At 41.1% G+C, this 22949-nt stretch overlaps 1 protein-coding gene across 14 annotated transcripts in view; it reads left to right on the top strand.

The window, feature by feature from the left end:
* The window catches only part of gatad2ab (GATA zinc finger domain containing 2Ab), a 219679-nt gene that overhangs the window by 110010 nt on the left and 86720 nt on the right, over positions 1-22949 (top strand). For all 14 annotated transcript variants that reach the window (XM_073068113.1, XM_073068099.1, XM_073068104.1 and 11 more), the window contains one exon: positions 8700-8994. In XM_073068113.1, coding sequence (XP_072924214.1) covers positions 8700-8994 — 295 coding nt within the window. The remainder of the gene's footprint in view (positions 1-8699; positions 8995-22949) is intronic.

The raw sequence follows: 22949 nt of genomic DNA, 5'->3' as shown, positions 1-22949 counted from the left end.
TTGACAGACCCTTGTCCACTCACTTAACCTATCTATATTTCTCTGCAGCCTCTCTGTATCCTCTGCACAATTTGCTTTTCCACCACTCAATTTAGTGTCATCAATAAACTTAGATACACTACACTCGATCCCCTTTTCCAGATCATTAATGTATATCGTGAACAGTTGCGAGCCCAGCGCCAACCTCTGCAACACACTGCTCACCATTGATTGCCAACCAGAGAGACATCCATGTATTCCAACTCTCTGCTCTCTATTGGTTAACCAATCCTCTATCTATGCTAATACATCACCCCCAACTCTATGCATCCTTACCTTATGGATAAGTCTTTTGTGTGGCACTTTATCAGACACTTTCTGGAAATCCAAATATAAAATGTCCATCTGTTCCCCTCTATCCACTGCACTTATTATATCTTCAAAAAACTCCAGTCAAACTGGATTTGCCTTTGTTGAATCCATGCTGCATCTGCCTGATGGATCCATTTCTTTCCAGATGCCTCACTATTTCTTCTTTAATGATAGTTTCAAGCATTTTCCCAACCACAGATGTTAAGCTGACTGGCCTATAGTTACCTGCCTTTTGCCTACATCCTTTTTTTGAACAGTGGCGTGACATTTGCCTTCATCCAATTCACCGGGACCTACCCAGAGTCAAGAGAATTTTGGTAAATTATCACCAAAGCCTCAACTATTACCTTTTTTCTCTCTCTCTCTGCCCCTCTCACAATCACTCCTTGCCTGCTCTCCATCTCCCTCTGGTGCTCCCCTCCCCCTTTCTTTCTCCCTAGGCCTCCTGTCCCATGATCCTTTCCCTTCTCCAGCTGTATATCCCTTTTGCCAATCAACTTTTGAGCTCTTGGCTTCATCCCTCCCCCCCCCCCCCACCCATCTTCTATCATTTTGGATCTCCTTCTCCCCCTCCGCCTCCCACTTTCAAATCTTCTATCTTTTCTTTCAGTTAGTCCTGACAAAGGGTCTCGGCCCAAAACGTCGACTGTACTTCTTCCTATAGATACTGCCTGGCCTGCTGCGTTCCACCAGCATTTTGTGTGTGTTTGCTTGAATTTCCAGCATCTGCAGATTTCCTCATGTTTGCGAACTATTATCTGCCATTTCTTTCAATATCCTGGAATGCATTCCATCAGGATCAAGGGACTTATCTATCTTTAGGCCCACAAGTTTGCTCAGCACTACCTCTTTAGCATAGCTTTTGTATCAAAGTCCTCATCTCTCATTGCATCCATTTCATCTCTGTTCAGCATGTTAGATGTGTCCTCCACAGTGAACACCAGCATGAAATAGTCATTCAAAGCCTCAGCCATTTCCTCATTACCCAATATCACTTCCCCTTTCTCGTCCTCCGAGGGACCTGTGTTCACTTTAGCCACCCTTTTCTGCTTTATATAATCATAAAAACTTTTCCTATCCATTCTCATATTTTGTACGAGATTTTTTCAATAGATTTTCATAATCTGTCTTCCCTTTCTTTAGTGCTTGCTTGGTTCTTTGTTGCCAAAGTTTTCCCAATCTTCCTGTTTCCAAAGTTTAGCAACTTTGTATGCATGAGCTTTTAGTTTGATGCCTTTCTTTATTTACTTAGTTATCCATGACTGGTTCTCCCCACCCTTAGAGTCCTTGCTTTTAACTGAAATATACTTTTGTTGAGCACCCTGAAAAATCTCTTCCCCTGTTTCTCAACTGTCCCACTATAAAGCCTGTCTACTCTAGCCAAATCCTCCCTCATCCTGTTGTAGTCTCCATTGTTTAGGCATAAAACTCTGGTTTTAAATCGAACTGTTGCACCCTCAATTTGAATGAGAAAGTCAATCATACTGTGATCACGAGGATCCCTAACTACAAGATTGTTAATTTTATCTGTCTTATTGCCCAGGTCCAGATCCAAAATAGCATGTTCCCTTACCAGTTTAATAACATGCTGTTCAAAAAAGTTATCAGATATGCATTCTATGAAGTCCTTCTCAAGACTGCTGTGAACAACTTTATTCACCCCATCTATGTGCACGTTAATGTTCCCCATGATAACTGCTGTTCCATTCTTACATGCCTGATATATTTCTTGGTTTATTGCCTGTGCCACTGTAATGTTGTTATTCAGTGGCCCATAGACAACATCCACCAGTGATTCTTTTTTCCCTTTACTATTCCTAATCTCTACCCAGGTGGATTCAGCATTCTGCTCCTTAGATCTTAAATTGTCTCTCACTATTGCCCTGATCTTGAGCACTACCCCACCTCCCTTACCTTTGTCATCTTTGTCTCTTATGCACTTGACTTTTCTGTACTCGATCCTTACTTTTCTCTTTTTTAACTTTTGCTTTATCTTTATCCACACTTTTCTCTTTTACTATATCCGTCCTTCTCCTATCTGCTGAATCCACCTCCCTACTATTTAGTTTAAAGCCCTATCCACAACTCTAATTATGCAATTCACTAGGATCCAGGTCCCGTCACATTTCAGGTGGAGCCCATCCCTATGGAGTGGCTCCCTCCTTCCCCAATACTGGTGCCAGTCTCCCATGAATTCAAACCCACTTCTCCCATACTGATCCTTAAGCCTCTCATTTAACTCTCTAATCTTCTGAACACTGCCAATTTGTATGTTTTCTCAGGTAGCAATCCAGAGATTGCCACCTTTTTGATTCTGCTTTTTAATTTAGTCCCTAGCTGCTCAGTTTCCCTCAGCTGAACCTCTTTCCTCATTCTACCCATGATGTTGGTACCCACGTAGACCACGACAACTGAATCTTTTCCCTCCTACCGCAAATTCCTCTGCAGGTCAGATAAGATGTCCTGAACCTTGGCACCAGGCAGGCAACACAACCTTCAGGACACTCTATCCTCGCGCCCCTGACTATACTATCCCGAATTACCACTACAGAACTCCTGTCGGAACAGCAGTAACATAGAACAGGAACAGGCCCTTCAGCCCACAATGTTGTGCCAAGCCAACTAAATAAGTAATCAAATGGCTAACTAGTTTCTTCTGCTACATAATGTCCACATCCTTCCATTTTCATGTGCCTGTCTAAACGTCTCTTAAAATTTAAATCTGTTAATGTATCTGCCTCCACCACCCACCCCCAAGCATCACATTCCAGGCACCCACCACTCTCTGTAGTTTAAAAAAATCTTGCCCCTCCTATCTCCCTTGAAATTGCCCCTTTTCACCTTAAATGCATGTCCTCTGGTATTAGACATTTCAACCCTGGGAACAAAGTGCTGTCTATCTACTCTATCAATGCCAACCTTTTGTTATAACACATGCCCTTTAATCCAGGGAACATCCTGGTGAGCCTCTTCTGCACCCTCTCCAAAGCCTTAGCATCCTTCCTGCCATGGGGCAAATTTGAATGCTCTGAGGAGAGCTCTGTTCTGTTGAACTGGTGTACTTCATTTACTTTACTGCAAAGTTGAGTGATCTACTTTGAAGGCTGTTGTGTGTTTCTTAGTTTTGAAGATGCTGGTGAATTGGATTGACTTTATTTCTTACATCCGCCTATATAAGTAAAAATCTTTATGTTGCATCTCAGTCTGAATGTGCAATATGCAATTTATAATAATTTGTAATAAATAGTATGTACAACAGAACAGTCAATGTACCTTAGAAAATACAATTGTGTCAGCGTGATTAATCAGTCTGATGGGCTGGTGGAAGAAGCTGTCCCGGAGCCTGTTGGTCCTGGCTTTTATGCTGCAGTACCGTTTTCCGAATGGTAGCAGCTGGAACAGTTTGGGGTTGGGGTGACTCAGGTCCCCAGTGATCCTTTGGGTTTTTTTTACACACCCGTTGCTGTAAATGTCCTGAATAGTGCGAAGTTCACACCCACGGATACACTGGGCTGTCCACACCACTCTCTTCCGAGTCCTGTGATTGAGGGAAGTACAGTTCCCATACCAGACAGTGAAACAGCCAGTCAGGGTGCTCTCAATTGTGCCCCTGTAGAAAGTCCTTAGGATTTGGGGTCTCATGCCAAACTTCTTCAACTGTCTGAGGCGAAAGAATCACTATTGTGCTTTTCTCACCACACAGCCGGTATGTACAGGCCATGTGAGATGCTCAGTGATGTGTATACCAAGAAATTTAAAGCTGTTCACCCACTCAACCCCAGATCCATTGATGTCAATAGGGGTGAGCCTGTCTCCATTCCTCCTGTAATCCACAACCAGCTCCTTTGTTTTTGCGACATTGAGGGGGAGGTTGTTTTCTTGACACCACTGTGTCAGGGTGATCACCACTTCTCTATAAGCTGCATCATTATTATTTGAGATAAGGCCAATCAATGTAGTATGGTGGTTAGAATTGTCACAAATTACGGCTGAGAGGGATAATAAATCAGCCATGATGGAATGGTGGAGCAGACTTGATGGGCTAAATGGCCTAATTCTGCTTATATGTCTTAAGGTCTGAATAAATTTATAGCGTGAAAGGAAATGATGCTCACTGGTGAGTTGAGAGATTCAGCAAAAGGGTTTCTTGGTCTTTCCCAGTTCTGAAGAAGTGACTGTTCCTTTTTTAACGGATTCTGCCTGACATGCTGAGTGCTTCCAGCTTTTTGTTTTAATGGATGATGGCAGTAGCGTGATTTACAAAGATCAATTACTGAGATTTCAGAGAAAATTGTGCTTCTAGTTTGATTACATTCTTTATGCAGAATTTAAGGGACAAAACTGGACCGTTGTCCCTGTAGTTGGTGTTCCTCTGGAGTTTTCTCCCATCCCATAGGCACGGATGGATCTGCTTCTTTCTTTCTCTGTTGTATAGATTTCCCTTCAAGGCATCAGTTTTATTCTCTTCAGCTGATTCATGCAACATCAAGCATTTTTCCTGTTAGTATCCACCTCACATTTGTGACACCAATTTAGGATTCCACTCTCATGCTGAAAAGGCTGCTGCTTTAGCACATTGCCCAGAGTTAAAGATGACTTGTTTTCTGACCAGTGCTATTGTTAAAGCTGCCACTGTTTCTAGTCCTGATTAAACTTGAGGTGGGGTGCTTGATGTGGGCAGTTGATTGACTTGTGAACAGTGTAGCCCTATTCCTGGAGCTGATTGAGAGTGTCTGGAGCCATGAATGTAGGAATGTTAGCCTTGGAGAGAATTCTGACACTGAGGTTTACCTAACTTGACAATGGATTTGGTGGATCTTGAAGAGTGGTACCTCAGTGCTTTCAGATGAACATGTCTGTGAAGAATTCAGAAGAGTGAGAGCACTGTCATGTGGTCTATGGTAAACATGTGGGCCAGATTTGAGATCTTGGTCTTAAGGTTCCCTCTCCCTTAATCAATCAAAGACTACTGTAGAACCACATGGAAGGTTGTGATGCGGAATGGGATCCATATTTCTAAGGGTTTCCCCACAGATCCCGACGATCGCAGATGGAGTGAATAACCAGACCAGGTTGGTTGAGAAAATTTGCCTTCTGAATGTTTATTGGAAGTCTCCAGTGTGGTTCAATAAAGGGACCCTAACCTCTGAATGTGCACATATATAATTTTCACCTGCTGCCTGCCAATCTAATTTGGAGTGAAGGTTTGATGTTCCATAATCTACAGACTTTTGTTGTTTCCACCAATAACCTCCCACCCTCTGCTGCCATCCCCACCCTGACTCCATTAATCCCTCTCTGCCAGTTATGCTTCTCTGGTTCACCTCTTTGTTATTGATGATTCCCCTCTTTACGCTTTAAATCCTGGTTCAGGATCTCAACCCTAAACACCCAACATCCCTTTGCTTCCACAGATGTTGCTTTGACTGACAGTTCCTTCAGCATTGTTTTCTGGTTTCTGTTGCAGCATCTGCAGTCACTTGTCTTTTTAGTATAAAGCTGTTGAAATTTGATTTTAAGGAGCAACTTGGATAAGAGTAACACATACAAAATGCTGGAGGAACTCAGCAGGTCAGACAGCATTCATGGAAAGGAATAAACAGTTCATCTTTCAGGCTGAGATCCTTCATCGGGACTTAAAGCTGATTTATATTTGTGCGTAGGGGCTACGTCGTAGCCCTGATTTTCACTTCTTGTTGCTCTATGCCATAGCGAGCATGCGTTGGTGTGAACCAAATCGCTAGTTGGCGGTGGGGTTTCTATGCCACTGTGTTGAGTTTCTTCATGAGAGACATGGACAAGGAAATGCATTTCAAACATTTTTGCATGTCGGCAGGTAGATTTGACGATTTGGTTCATCTATTTCACATCGATGTACAGACATGACGGAGAAGAAGCAACCGAAAATGTTTAGGAGGAATTGCGATGCTGCCAAGTGGACCAATCACAGTTGTCGCAGTCTGCGTTGCCGCGACGCGTGAGCTTTTTGGGAAGGTGCACGTCACCCTACAGCGTAGGGTACGCAGTACCTACGGCGTAGATGCGACGCACAAGTATAAATTAGCCTTTAGTTAAGAGAGCTTAAGAAGCTCATGCAGGGGATACCAGAGCTTTGACCCTATGCAGCTGAAAGCATGGCCACTCATGAAGAAATAATTTTTAAAAGTTGGTCTGAAATTGTCAGATTAAGACTACCACAGTTTTGATGTTATAACAGGAGATGGTGCACTAGCTGAGGCTGTGGAGACCAAGTTCAAGTTTATTGTCATCCATCTGGACACATGTATATCACCAAAGGAAACAAAGTTCCTCCAGACCGAGGCTTGGAACACAGTAAATATAACACACACACAACACATAAAGTAATATTACTACAAATAAATTAACAAATAATAAGGTGCATTTACAGCACAAGTTGAAAAGTAAACAGTTATAACGCTACTGGTGCTTCTAAATGATGAGATCTGGGAGGTGGCAGGGAGTTCAGATTTAAAAAAAATTTGAATCATGATGTTGATTTTTCATCAGAAAAATCTGGATCTTCCTGGATCGTGTGTGTTTTGCTTCCCATAGATTATTCTGCTTTTAGTATCACAACAGTATGCTTGGTAATTAGCATGTTAAAAATGTAAAAGCTTATGACACAGAAACAGGTGCTTTGGCCCATGACAAATTGTTATTCTGCCTAGTCCTCACCTAGACCATAACCCTCCCATCCATGTACTGATCCGAACTTTTCCTAAATGTTGAATTCAAACCCACATCCACCACTTCTGCCTGCACTCCTATCCCCCTCTGAGTGAAGAAGTTCCCCTTCATGTTCCTCTTAAACATTTCACCTTTCACCCTTAACCCATGACTTCTAATTCTAGTTCCATCCAATCTCAGTGGAAAAAGCTTACTTGTTTTTAGCCTATTAATACTCCTCATAACTTTGTGGAGCTAAATACGATGGAGGACTCAAGGCTCTTCAATTGCCACATGAATGTGCAGAAAATGGAAGGACATAGGCATTCTGTAAAATGAAGGAATTAGTTTAGTTGGGTATTTGATTACTGGTTTAATTAGTTTGGCATAACACTGTGGGCTGAAGGACCTGTTCCTTTACTTTTCTACGTTCTATATAATGCCTGGGGTGGGTGGAGTCATCAATTATGTTGTCTGCTTTACTGAGGCAGCAAGAAGTATAGACAGAGGACTTGTTAGCCCCCTTCCCTAAAGAATATTGATGAAAAATTTGGGTTAAATTATCTTGAATGCACGCCAATAAAATTACAAGAATTGCTGCAGTCAGATTAATAAATCAGTGCTATTTATTTTGCAATATAAATCTATTGTTCACAGTAATGGGAGCTCACAATGTCCCAAAGGACAGACATTGAGAAGGGATGATTGAGAATATGGTGGGGGAGGGGTGGATCTAGCCATTTTCTCCCTGATAATGGAGAGAGAACCATGTTTCTGTGTGCTCTATTCAATACTGTTATCTCTTGGTCTGGGCTGGGTTGCCTTCGCCTTTCTGAACAGTGCTACAAGATCGAAAGCAATTTAATCCAATGTTAGTTTGCGAGCAGTTTTATTATGGACAATGCTCTGTTGAATTCTTTTCACAGACTTGGAAGTGAAATGTATCAGAGTGAGAAATGTTCACAGCCGCAGCCACATTCATTAACCGGCTGTTCCACTTCCTGCCGATTAAAATATATTCATGGCATCGAAGTAACATTCAGCCTAAATTAGCGGAGTCAGCACTTATCATCGCACTGTCTTTGTATGCCCTTCTCTCATTTGGTTTAACTTTACCCACCTTTTCCCCATAGCTCCAATGCTAATGACCTCATTTCAGTAGTGACTTCCATGCTCCAGCCACATTCTAATGGAAATGCTTCTCAGGAATTCCATTTTGAGTTATTTAATAAATATTGTATGTGTACAATATTCAGTTTTGGACTTTCTGATGAATGGAAACTTCATCTGCTCTATCAAATCTGGATATCATTTTACACAGCTTTGACCAGATGCCCCTCTGTGTGTTTTCTAGGGGAAAGTGGTTCTGTCTGTTCATTCTTTCTGAAATAGGTTACAAACTCCCAGTTCTGCTATCGTCCTTGCCACCATTTCTGCACACTTTATTCTTCATCCTTTTTTGCTTTTCTGTCTTAATCTAACCTAATGTATGCTGCTTTAGTGCTTACCTGTTTGTAATGCACTCACAAATATGGCAGATAATAGTCTGTGAGTAGAAGATCCTGTTCCTTCTGTGTGTTGCTTGAGTAAATTGAGTCCCTTCCCCCCCCCCCCATCTTAAGAGACCATGTCTTAATTTATTTTCCTCCTTTCATCAACAGATATTTCTGCAATGACAGATGAGGTGTACAGGACACGAAGCCAGAAGAGAGCGTTGGAACGGGATGGTCTACACAATGATATTGAGACAAAAAAACCCAAAATGGAATGTTCCCGAGGAACTGATCTGGACAGTGATTTGGAAGATCTGAAAGAGATCAGGATTAAAACAGAGCCGGCTGACCGGGGTGGCGGAAGAACTACAGGATTATTAAAGGGGCCAGGCGAAGTGAAAGCAACAATCAAAGTCGAAGTACCGACTGGAGATGAGCCCGTTGACATGAGTACATCAAAGATGTAAGTATGCAACAGTGAACTGGCACTTTAATTAACTGAAAGATTTAAATTTCTCCAACATTTTACAGTTGATACAGACAGTGCCCGGATTACGTGACTAAAAATTGCTCCTGAGTTGGTTCTTCGTCAAGTCAGAAACTTTAGCTTATTTTTATAGTTATCCATATGACTGCATATTTTCATTTCATTGAATAGCTACCCTAACAATCCCAGTAATGAAACTGATGGAATATATGTTGTATCCAGTAATTAATGAATATCATGAAACATTTTTTTATTTGGTTGCATTGAAAAATGCTTTAAAATGTGTGGTAAGATAAACCAGATTTCTGTAGCCTGGGAAGCCCGGTACATCAACCTCAGTTTGTGTACTGCAATCTTGTCTCGTAATAACCAGGTAGTGTTTTTGTGTTTGGTAATTGACAATGTGTAACAAGAAGCCCTAGAAGTTTTGACTACCCTATCTACAACAGGCAGTCAGAACTACCCAACGCATCACTGGCACCAGCCTACCTTCATCAAGGACATATATAGTGGCATGCTAAATTTTGGGCACTCCTGGTCAAAATTTCTGTTAATGTGAATAGCTAAGTGAGTAAAAGATGACCTGATTTCCAAAAGGCATAAAGTTAAAGATGACACATTTCTTTATATTTTAAGCAAGATTACTTTTTTTTATTTCCATCTTTTACAGTTTCAAAATAACAAAAAAGGAAAAGGGCCTGAAGCAAAAGTTTGGGCACCCTGCATGGTCAGTACTTAGTAACACCCCGTTTGACAAGTATCACAGCTTGTAAACGCTTTCTGTAGCCAGCTTGGAGTCTTTCAATTCTTGTTTGGGGGATTTTTGCCCATTCTTCCTTGCAAAGACTTCTAGTTCTGTGAGATTCTTGGGCCGTCTTGCTTGCACTGCTCTTTTGAGGTCTATCCACAGATTTTCAATGATGTTTGGGTCAGGGGACTGTGAGGGCCATGGCAAAACCTTCAGCTTGCACCTCGAGGTGGTCCATTGTGGATTTTGAGGTGCGTTTAGGATCATTATTCTGTTGTAGAAGCCATCCTCTTTTCATCTTCAGCATTTTTACAGACGGTGTGATGTTTGTTTCCAAAATTTGCTGGTATTTAATTGAATTCATTCTTCCCCCTACCAGTGAAATGTTCCCCATGCCACTGGCTGCAACACAAGCCCAAAGCATGATTGCTCCACCCCCGTGCTTAACAGTTGGAGAGGTGTTCTTTTCATGAAATTCTGCACCCTTTTTTCTCCAAACATACCTTTGCTCATTGCAGCCAAAAAGTTCTATTTTAACTTCATCAGTCCACAGGACTTGTTTCCAAAATGCATCAGGCTTGTTTAGATGTTCCTTTGCAAACTTCTGACACTGGATTTTGTGGTGAGGACGCAGGAAAGGTTTTCTTCTGATGACTCTTCCATGAAGGTCATATTTGCACAAGTGTCGCTGCACCGTAGGACAGTGCACCACCACTCCAGAGTCTGCTAAATCTTCCTGAAGGTCTTTTGCAGTCAAATGGGGGTTTTGATTTGCCTTTCTAGCAGTCCTACGGGCAGTTCTCTTGGAAAGTTTTCTTGATCTTCCAGACCTCAACTTGACCTCCACCGTTCCTGTTAACTGCCATTTCTTAATTACATTACAAACTGAGGAAACAGCTACCTGAAAACACTTCGCTATCTTCTTATAGACTTCTGCTTTGTGGGCATCATTTATTTTAATTTTCAGAGTGCTCGGCAGCTGCTTAGAGGAGCCCATGGCTGCTGATTATTGGGACAAGGTTTGAGGAGTCAGGGTATTTATAAAGCTTTGAAATTTGCATCACCTGGCCTTTCCTAACAATGGCTGTGAACAAGCCATAGCCCTAACAAGCTAATTAAGGTCTGAGACCTTGGTAAAAGTTATCTGAGAGCTCAAATCTGTTGGGGTGCCCAAACTTTTGCATGGCACTCCTTTCCTTTTTTTCACTCAAAAATTGTACAGAACAAAAATAATGCACTAATCTTGCTTAAAATGTTGAAAAGAATGTTTCATCTTTAACTTTATGACTTTTGGAGATCAGTTCATCTTCTACTCACTTAACTATTCACAGTAACAGAAATTTTGACCAGTGGTGCCCAACTTTTGCATGCCACTGTACAGAAAGGTGCCAGAAAAGGGCCAGTAGCATTATAAAGGATCCCACCCACCTTGCTTATGGACTGTCAGTCCCAAGCCCATAAGGGAAGAGGCTACATAGCATCCACTGTAGGACGATCAGACTCAGAAACAGTTACTTTCCCCAAGCAGTAATGCTGATCAACACCTCCACCCAGTAACCCACCCCTCCACACCCCCAACCATTAGTACTTTATCATTTTCTGTCATTAACTGTACATACAGACACTCCTGGACTAAGTGTAACATCTGAAAGAGCATCTCATCGAAATGCTGGCACCTCTGACTATTCGCTGCTCCTTCACTGCTTAACAGAGAATTGGCTAGAATTTTGTTTCATCTGTTAGTCTTGCTCTTGAGCTGTGAACTTTCATTTCTATGGCAAGAGACTGCCATGTGAGGTTAAGTATTTTATCATATGGTTGACACACGAAACCTGTACTGTTGGAAATGAGTTAACTACTTCAAAATATTTTTCTCTAATATTAATAAAACTGCAACTGCCACATTAATGAGAGAGGTTTGGGAGGTTTTATTGGTGACGTTAGAGGTGATTCATGATGCATAAACAGCAGGTGGACCTGTTGGGCCAATTCTGTGCTGTACATTCCCTGCAGCTCTTCTGTAATCTTCATTACTGAAAGGAACACAGTCTGTTTTATATAGGCTGTCCTCACAATTCTATACCTTGTCCAGATCTTTCACATAATGACTAGAAGAGCCTCTCATTCACAAACAGGATTATCACAGTCCCTGCAAACAGATTGAAACATTGGATGTGCTTTCAGAGACCAGTGGGATGGACGAATATGTTAGCTTGGCGAGGCTGATGTGAGGGTCTTCTAAAATTCATAACATAGCAAAGAACCCTTTGGTTTGTTCTATCTAATGTCAGCAAAGGATTTATGGGGATTTTATTTCTGAACCAAGTGTATTTTTGTAGTGAAATCTATTAAAATTCCCAGTAGAATTGTGGTAAGACTCCAGAACATGACCATCCAATGTAAAGAAACATATTAGACCAACTTGTTCAAAATAAATTGATTATCAAATTCACCATATACAACCCTTGAGATTCATTTCCTTGCGGGTATACCCAGTAAATCCAATAACCACAAAAGAATCAAGTGGGCAGACAACCAGTGTGTAAAATATAACAAATTGTACAAGCACAAAAAGAAAGTTAGGTAGGTAAATAAATAAAGCATTACCGTAGATTCCGGATTTTAAGCCGCTACTTTTTTCCCACATTTTGAACAGCTTTGAACTCTGCGGCCTTTAATACGGAGCGGCTAATGCATTATTTTTTTTCATGCCGCCAAAAACATTTTGCCTCGTAACAGTAGACCAATAAAATTGATGAGTAGTTCACAGAGGTCCAATGAAATTGTACGATAAATCAAGCGCACTTTCACAATTAAATTATTGTAAATCAGTCATTTGTACTCACCCTCATCAACATGGAAAACACTCGAAGAAAAGCATTGTGCTGCCTTTATGGCAGTTATTTAGTTTATAATATTTTCGCTTAGTAATTCATTTTCTAGTTAAAGTTAGAAGAGTTTTAACTATATTTGTTTTCTGTACTACATCGCGGGATGCTATGACGTCACACCCGGTTTCGCCGCGTCTTGTGGGAAAAAGGCCGGTTTGCGATAAACGGGAAGGCGGGGGTCGAGCGGCGGAGCCAAAACGCTGCTTTTAAGTTAAAGGCGATCAATAACTTTTCCTGGTAGGCTGCAGTATATATATTTTTTACCAGTCGTTAGGAGATATTGGAATGTTGTTCAGTAAAAAAGTATACGCAACATATATTTAAAAGTAGCCGCGTTACAGGCACGGTTCGAAAAAAAGCATTTGCAATATGTATTTGTTTATGTTACCATATGGATTTAATTAAAAGTTAAAAAATCCTCACGTGTAATATCTTTCTGTGTAAATATCTCATATTACAACGTGGGACACCTGCGGCCGAAAATCCGGTGCGGTCTGTACAAGTAAAAAATTGATTTTCTTTCTAAAATTAGAGCCAGCGGCTTTTAATCAGGTGCGCTCTGTAGTCCGGAATCTACGGTAATTATTGAGAGCTTGAGATGAAGAGTCCTCAAAAGTGGTTCCAGAGTTCGTGGGAGCAGTTTAGTGTTGGGGTGAGTGAAGTTATCCCTTGATTCAAGAGCCCAATGGTTGAGCAATAATAATATATACCATATAGGCTGCATCTTCAGTAGTCTGGTTACAGAGGAGTATTTAGAAATCTGCCCAAAGCCCAGTGATTAATGAAATGTGCTTTTGGCAGCAGGTTATATTCATGTGTGCAGGTTAGGGACATGAAGGAAAGAAGTTGGAAAGCTTTCACCAGATAACATACCCTGAGCAGGATTGGAAGCCCCAGTAAATTGATAAGTAGCAGGAAATATTTCATCCGGGGTAAATAAGTGTGGAGTTGAGCTGTGAAAATAAAAATGTAAAAGGATTTAAGAAACACATGGCGATATCAAGGTACAGTATTTCAGAGTATTCCAGATGAATGTGTAAAAGGAAGGCAATGCTCCTTGACTGTTGTAGTCTTAAATTCTGCTTGAGTGGTCAAGTACAGTCATACAGATCACCAGCAGTGCCAATCAGAACTAATAAATCCCTTCCCATGACTGTGACTTTGTACAAAGAAAGGGCAGAGGTAGTTCTTTTAGAATCATGTTGTCAGGATGAGAAACCAAAGATGTCTTCAATTTGCAAGGGGATCAAGCATGATTTGAACAGATGAGGTTGAGTTTGTTGACAAATTTGAACTTCTGAAGGTTTGAGCTTGTTCTTCAAATTGTGGAGAGCAAATCTCAGTGAAGCCATTGAGAAACGTTGATGGAATTGTTTGTCCTTTCCAGTGCAATCGAATTGTAAATCTGTAACCATCAAGGGCTGTTAAGGAGACCCCAGGACAATAGTTAGCAGTAGTACTAGGTGGGCCCAAAGACTCTACCTGACCTGCTAAGTTCCCACAGCATTGTGTGTGTGTTACTCTGGATTTCCAGCATCTATAGTATCTCTGGTGTTTAACCCAATGCACTCTGCTGCTGAGGAGTATAGGCCCTATCGATTTCACCCTTTCAGGTCCCTCGTATTTTTATACACCTGTATTTAAAGTATCTGCTCCAACAAAGTGACCCTGGCTTATCCTATACCTTTCCTCACAGTCGTAATTTTGCAGTTCTGGCAGCATCCTCAAGAATTTGCTCTCCATTGTTCCCATCGCAATACAACTGTATCTCTTCTATGATGTGATAACGAAAATAACTGTGCACCAACCACCATTGTATGTAGTCCTGCCTCCTGCTGAGACCTCCCTGTACTCTTAATCATGTCCCAGCTAATAAAGAAAAACATCCTATATGCCATTTTAACTACTTTATCAACTGGTGCTGGTTCCTTAAAGGATCTATGAATGTATACTCAGGTGCCCCTGTTCTCTAAAGGATCTATGAATGTATACTCAGGTGCCCCTGTTCTCTAAAGGATCTATGAATGTATATTCAGGTGCCCCTGTTCTCTAAAGGATCTGTGAATGCGTACTGAGGTGCCCAAGCTTTTTTATGCCACAGACTCCTACATTTAACCATGGAATCTGTGGACTCCAGGTTGGGAACCTCTACTACAAAGGATCTGTGAATGCATACTCGGGTGCCCCATTCTCTAAACTATCTATGAACAGATACTTGGGTGCCCTATTCTCTAAACTATATATGATCGGATACTCAGGTGTTGCTATTCTCTGAAGAATCTGAACGGATACTCAGTTGCCACTATTCTCTGAAGGATCTGTGAATGCATACTCAGGTGCCCAAGCTTTTTTATGCCATGGAATCCTACAATTAACCATGGGTCTATGGACTCCAGGTTGGGAACCTCTATTTTAAGGATCTGTGAATGCATTCTCAGGTGCCCCTAGAGAGCTTTGCTCTTTAGCCACTATCTGTATGCAGGAAGGAGGACAGCCACATGATCAGATTTACCAAAATGCGCTCTGGAAATGGTGGACGTTCCTTATCTTAGTATACAGTGGTTTAGTGTGTTGAGAGCTCTGGTGCTGCAGGTTATATGCTAATGATAATTGGGGAGGGTTTTCTTCAAACAAGCCTCATTGAAATCCCAGGCTGTGGTTTGAACAACCCAAGTCCCAACATGGACAAGACAAAAGAGATGATTGTGAACTTCAGAAAACAGAGGTCAGCCACTGTTGCACATCAATGCTCCACCACAGAGAGAGTGAGGAGTACAAAGTTCCTTGGTATGCACATACCAACCTAACTTGGACCCACAACACCTCACTAGTCAAAAGGCACAGCAGTGTCTACACTTTGAGGAGATTGAAGCGTGTGAGGTTTCCTGCCCACATTCTATCTACTTTCTACAGGAACACCATTGAGAGTGTCCTGTCTAGCTGCATCATTGTGTGGTATGGTAGCTGCAAGGTATCAGACCACAAGCCCCTACTGAGGACAGTAAAAACTGCCAAGAGGTTCGAGGTTCCCCCCCCCCCCCAAATCATTTGTGACATTTACACATTTACCAAGAGTGTTGCAAGCGAAGGACCCAAAGCATTGTTGAGGATCCCTACCATCCATCCCACAATCTCATTGACCCGCCACCATCAGGAAGGAGATACAAAAGTGTTAGGACTAGTACTGCCAGACTGGGTAACAGTTGCATCCCTCGGGCTGTGAGACTAATGAATACTCTGCCACCTCTGGGGTCTTGTCACTAGGACAGTGAGCAGTTTACTTGTGCTGTGTTTTACTGTATACATTTTGAATTATTTTATTAACTTAATTTATGTTACATAATTTAATATTTTATTAACTTATTTATAGGGTCAGCCAGCTGGTGGCGTAGTGGCATCAGCGCCGGACTTCGGAGCGAAGGCTCCCAAGTTCGAATCCAGCCAGCTCCCTTGCACGCTTTCTATCCGTGCTGGGGTTGAGTGTTGAGCTAGCAACTCGGCCTCGTAAAAATAAGAAAGCCTGCTAAAAAAAACGGTGTCCCGATAACTCCACTCGGAGTTATGGGCTTTCTTCTTCTTTATTTATAGGGTAATATTTTGTTCATGTGCTCTGTGGTTGCACTGTGGTCTGGAGGAGTATTGTTTCATTTAGTTGTAAAAAGGTAGTCAGATGACAATAAACTTCAGCTTGAACTTAGCGTGTCTCCAGTGGAGTCTTGAAGATTGCGAATTTGTGCCATTGAAGAGTATAAGATTCTGCTAGAGCTGAACAGAGTTCATGTTGTGTGGCTGTTTACTTAATGGGCTAAATGTAGAATGAATGGACATAATATTACTTGGTGAATCCCTAATTTTTGAAACTAAGGAGGAACAAACCTTGGTATTATGAATATTTCCAGGACCACCAGACTCAAAAACAGTTACTTTCCCCAAGCAGTAAGGCTGATCAATACCTCCACCCACTAACCCTCCCCTCCACACCCCAACCACCAGTACTTTATCATTTCTTGTCAGAGTCACCTATGTACAGACACTAATACCTATCTAGTGCCTATCGTCACTTTATGGACATACAACCTATGTATATAAGCTATATTATGTATTATTATTGTGTTCTTTATTCTATTGTGTTTTTTGTGCTGCATCAGAAACAGTAACAATTATGTTGTTCTCCTTTGCACTTATGTACTGAAAATGACATTAAACAATCTTGAATCTTTCAAAATCTTGTCCTTCATGAGTAGTAGATACTGACTTACTTAAGCATATTTGAGAGTAAGGTAGATTTTTGGATGTCATGTTTCTTTAAGGAGGAAGTCTTTTCCATCTTTTAGTCATTCACCTAACCCAGTGAACCTGCCTTTTGCATTATATTCTGTATTTTGTTTTAGTTAGCACAAAGCCACCAGTCTTGTGTTTAAAATGATCAAGTGATCAAGCATTGGTTCTCTTTGTCAAAGAAAATCCAGACTTCTGTGTTTGCTTCATTATTACTGCTGCAGGAAAGTGGAAGGTGGTGTGAATGTGAAATTCTGGAAAATACTGGGAATACTTTGCATGTTCTGAGTTTTGAGGAAAAGTTCTCTGAGATGTTCTATACCACTCCTTCCATACATGCTGCTTAGCTGAACTGTGTAGTCTGGTCACTACAGTTGCACTTTAACAAGCAAGCAGGATAAAAGCTTGGACTTTTCCACAAAGGAAAACCAATGTCTAGTCAATTGGTTCTGAATCTGGTGTCTGCTCAATTACCTAGCCCTTGTCTAGAAATGTATTTCCTATCCAGTGGGAATAGATTTTTTTCCAAATCACAATTTCTTTCAAACATTCAATAAAGTTGGCACTTAACCTTCAAGAATTCAGAGAATTTCTTTTCTTTTAAAAGTATTTTTAAAGTGGGTATATTTAATGTGGAGGTTGAAAGGATCCTGATTAGTAAGGTTGTCAAAGGTACAGGGAGAAGGTAGGAGAATGGATTAAGAAGGATAATAAATCAGCTATAGTTATAGTACAATAAAATAATATTGGGTAGAGAATGATTGACACAGTCAAATGCAGGACCACATTCAGAAATTTGAATTTGAATTTTGCAAAACCTCCATAGCATCATGGGGCAAATACAGTACAGTGGATTCCAGTTAATTGGGAAACACCAGGTCAGAACATTTTGGCTCAATTTAGCAGCTGCCTCAATGCTGAAGTTTCATGGAAATAGCTAAAGAGGTATTAAAAAACTACAGTTTCAAATTATGAATTTAAATAAAATACAGAACAAATTAGAACATATCTATACTGCTACAGTGCAGTAAAACTGTGTTTTAGTTCCTAATAGTTATCAATGGAGAAATTTATTTATTGTGTTTTGATTGACTGTACACTACCTATAAAAAAAACGTGTCCCCCCCCCCAGAAGTTTACATGTTTTATTGTTTTACAACATTGAATCACTGTGGATTTAACTTGTTTTGTTTTTGACACCAGTCGACAGAAAAAGACGTTTGTGCCAAAGTGAAAATGGATCTCTACAATGTGATCTAAATTAATTACAAATATAAAACACAGAACATTTGATTGCATAAGTATTCGCCCCCTTTAATGTGACACAGCAAATCATCGCTGGTGCAGCCAGTTGGTTGTGCAGTCAATGTGCTTCCATTGATTGTAGTAAAACTACACCTGTATCTGGAAATCCAGGTGAAGACAGACAAACACTCCAGGCAACTCTGCAAAATGATTATTGTAAAGCACAAGTCAGGAGATGGATATAAGAAAATTTCCAAGTCACTGAATATCCCTTGGAGTACAGTTAAGTCAATCATCAAGAAATGGAAAGAATATGGCACAGCTGTAAATCTGCCTAGAGCAGGCCATCCTCAAAAACTGAGTGACCGTGCAAGAAGGGGACTAGTGAGGGAGGCCACCAAGAGACCTATGACAACTCTTGGAGGAGTTACAAGCATTGGTGGCTGAGATGAGAAGGACTGCACATACAACAACTGTTGCCCAGGTGTTTCACCAGTCACAGCTTTATGGGAGAATGGCAAAGAGAAAGCCACTGTTCTTAAAAAAAGAAATCTCACGTGAAATCTCAGCTAGAGTTTGCCAAAAGGCATGTTGGAGACTCTGAACTCAGCTGGAAGATTTTATGGTCTGATGAAACCAAAATTGAGATTTTTGGCCCTCAAACTAAACACCACACATCATCACAGAACACACCATCCATACTGTGAAGCATGGTGGTGGCTACGTCATGCGGTCGGGATGCTTCACTGCAGCAGGCCCTGGAAGGCTTGTGAAGGTAGAGGGTAAAATGAATGCAGTGAAATACAGGGAGATCCTGAAGGAAAACCTGATGCAGTCTGCAAGAGAACTGCAACTTGGAAGATTTATTTTCCAGCAAGACAATGTCCCCAAGCATAAAGCCAAAGCTATACAGGAATTGCTTAAAAAACAACAAAGTTAATGTCCTGGAGAGGCCAAGTCAGAGTCCAGACCTCAATCCAATTGAGGATTTATAGCTGGACTTGAAAAGGGCTGTTCACTCAGGATCCCCATGCAATCTGACAGATCTTGAGCAGTTTTGTAAAGAAGAATGGGAGAAAAATTGCACTGTTTAGATGTACAAAGCTGATAGCAACTTATCCACATACTCAAGGCAGTATTTGCTGTCAAAGGTGCATCTAATACTTGAAGGGGGTGAATAATTATGCAATCAATTCTTTTGTGTTTAATAGTTGTAATAAATTCAAACCAATTTGTAGCAGTTTGTTTCTGTTTTTTGTTGATCAGTGTCAAAAATGCCAAATTAAATCCACTGTGATTCTAAGTTGTAGAACAATAAAACATGAAAACTTCCAAGAGTGGGGTGGTTGATTACTTTTTATAGGCACTGTTATGAGCTAAATCAGTGCAGTGGAGATAATGGACTACCTTCATACAATGTGTTTGGCGATTGCATTCTCTAAATCTTCATTTTCATTGTAACATTCAAGGTGATTGTTGATACCTTTAAATTCTTCGTAGGTCTTAACTTGTTGAAGTGGTGAAGTCATTTCATTTTCAGTCATGGACGTTTCTAGCATCTCCAAGCCTAAATCTGAGCAAAACAGTTCTGAATCTGAATTGTCTTACTGCTTATTTCTTGCTAACTATCAGTGACAAAAATCACTGCTTTTTGAACACATGCAACTGACATTATTTTAAAACTGTTTGCTCTAAGTGCAGTGTAATGTCTAACTGCCACACAAATGCAACAGTCTCCTGACACAATTAAGTGGCATAGTGTCCCAAATAAACAATCCCAGCTATTTTATTGATTTAGTTTTTGTTCTTTAAAAGCTACCCCAAATAAACAGCTGTCCCAATTACCGGTAACTGAAATCCACTGTTTATGCCTGTCCTTGGGTCTTAATAAATTAATTGGAGACCTGCATCTCTTCTTGACCCACCCACAACTCTCCCTCCCTCCCACTTTTGCCGCCTCCCCCCTCACCCAGGCTCACACTCTCTAATCCATATATGTCAAACTCAAGGCCCGCGGGCCAAGTCCGGCCCGCGATGGAATTATCTTTGGCCCGCGAGATAATATCTAATTACTATTAAAGCTGGCCCCAGTAATCGAAGCTCCTATGGCGTATGATATGGCTAATGCTGAGTTTATTCAGGTACCAGGTTTTCAGGGTTTCTAGTGTTTATTTGTTTATTCGGAAGTCTTGCTCGGCAGTCTTCTTCATAAGAAACGGAATTTGTAAAGTGAAACACTTTGTAGTAATAGCAGAGACTGAGACACATGAGAGCAGGCTGAAAAAACGGAGGCAACGAAAGCTGCGTTCGCACGCGTCCGACTGATCTGGCCCGCATGAAGCTGCATTTTGCTCAATCCGGCCCGTGACCTAAAATGAGTTTGACACCCCTGCTCTAATCCTATCCTTTTATCCTGTTTGACCCACTGCCGTCCAGCAAAAGGCTCAGGACACTAAAAGCCAGAGCAAATAGACTGAGGAACAGCTTCTACCCCAGAGCTGTGGCCTCCATCACACCACTTCCACAGAACAATGACTGAAACTGTGAGCACAGGCATGCACACACAAGGACTCAAATACTTGCACTAATGGCACTTTGTGTGTTACTGTGATATTCTGGTGCTGCTGCAACTTATTTTCTGCTATTTATCTATTTAATACTTTTTTTCTATTACTGTCTTGTTTTTATCTACCGCTTTAGTTAATTGCCTGAGAGGAAGCCAAACAGAGTTTCATTGTATCTATGTGTAATGATAATAAAGATCATTCATCATCATCTTCATCATCAACTTGGGCCCGCTCAGGCTGGAGAAGGGATAGTGTATGTAGATCCACAGATTACTTGGTACTTCCACTGGCCGGGGTTATGTGCTTCCTTCACTGGCTGGGGTTAAATGCTCCCTTCACTGGCTGAGTTATGTGCTCCCTTCATGGGCCAGGATTACGTGGTTGTAGCATTGAATCTATTTATATCATTGACAAAGTGCAGATTTAAATTAAAAGACTGATGAAGTAATTTTGATTTTAGAAGCTTAGACCATAAGATATAGGAGCAGAATTAGGCCATTTGGTCCATCGAGCCTGCTCTGCCATTCAATCATGGCTGATCTTTTTTTTTCCTCCTCCTCAACCCCATTTCCTGGTCTTCTCCCCATAACCTTTAATGCCATATCCAATCATGAACCTATCGATCTCTGGCTTAGATTCACCACCCTCTGGCTAAAGAAATTTCTCTGCATCTCTGTTTTGAATGGTAGCCCCTCTATCCTGAGGTTGTGCCATCTTGTCCTAGACTCTCCCACCATGGGAAGCATCCTTTCCACATCTACTGTGTCTAGTCCTTTCAACATTTGAAAGTTTTAGTGAGATCCACCTCATCCTTCTAATTTCCAGCGAGTACAGACCCAGAGCCATCAAATGTTCCTTGTATGATAATACTTACATTCCTGGAATCATCCTCGTGAACTTCCACTGGACTCTCTGAATGCCAGCACATCTCTTCGAAGATGAGGGGCCCAAAACTGTACACAGTACTCAAGGTGAGGCCTCACCAGTGCCTTATAAAGCCTCAGCATCACATCCCTGCTCTTATATTCTAGACCTCTTGAAATAAATACTACCAGTGCATTTGCCTTCCTCACCACTGACTCAACCTGCAAGTTAACCCTCAGGGTGTTCTGCACAAGAACTCCCAAGTCCCTTTGCATCTCAGATTTTTGGATTTTCTCCCTATTTAGAAAAAAGTTTGCACATTTATTTCTACTACCAAAGTTCATGACCATGCATTTTCCAATATTGTATTTCATTTGCCACTTTCTTGCCCATTCTCCTAATCTGTCTATGTTCTTTTGCATCCTACCTGTTTCCTCAACACTACCTGATCCTCCACCAATCTTCATATCATCTGCAAACTTGCCAACAAAACCATCCATTCCATCATCTAAATCATTTATATACAGCATAAAAAGAAGTGTTCCCAACACCAACCCCTGCAGAACACCACTAATCACTGGCAGCCAACTAGACAAGAATCCTTTTATTCCCACTCGCTGCCTTCTTCCAATCAGCCAATGTTCTAACCATGTTAGTAACTTGCCTGTAATGTCATGGGCTCTTAACTTGGTAAGCAGCCTCATGTGTGACACCTCATCAAAAGCCTTCTGAAAGTCCAAATATACAACATCAACTGTATATCCTTTATCAATCCTACTTGTAATCTCTTCAAAGAATTCCATCAGGTTTATCAAGCAGGAGTTTCCCTGAAGGAAACGATGCTGACTTTGTCTTATCTTGTCCTGTGTCACCAAGTACTCCATCACCTCATCCTTAACAATTGACTCTATAACATCTTCCCAACCACTGAGGTCAAGCTAGTTGGTCTATAATTTCCTTTCTGCCGCCTTCCTCCTTTCTTAGAAAGAGGAGTGATATTTGCAATTTTCCAGTCCTCTGGCAACCTGCCAGAGTCCAATGATTTTTTTGAAAGATAATTTCTGATGCCACCACAATCTCTAACGCTGCCTCTTTCAGAACCCTAGTGTGAAGTTCATCAAAAGTTTCAAATTTTTGAGCACCTTTCCCTTGTAATAGTACCTGCACCCACTTCTCTTCCTTCACACACTACAACATCTGGCACACGGCTAGTGTCTACCACAGTGAAGACTAATGCAAAATACTCATCTAGTTCATCAGCTATCTCCTTGTCCCCCATTATTATTTCTCCTGCCTCATTTTCTAGTGGTCCTATATCCACTCTCACCTCTCTTTTAT

The sequence above is a fragment of the Hemitrygon akajei genome, chromosome 16 (assembly GCF_048418815.1).
Source record: "Hemitrygon akajei chromosome 16, sHemAka1.3, whole genome shotgun sequence".
Classification (NCBI taxonomy): Eukaryota; Metazoa; Chordata; class Chondrichthyes; order Myliobatiformes; family Dasyatidae; genus Hemitrygon; species Hemitrygon akajei.
Note: the sequence above shows the minus strand (reverse complement) of the source record. Positions and strands in the feature narration are given on the sequence as shown.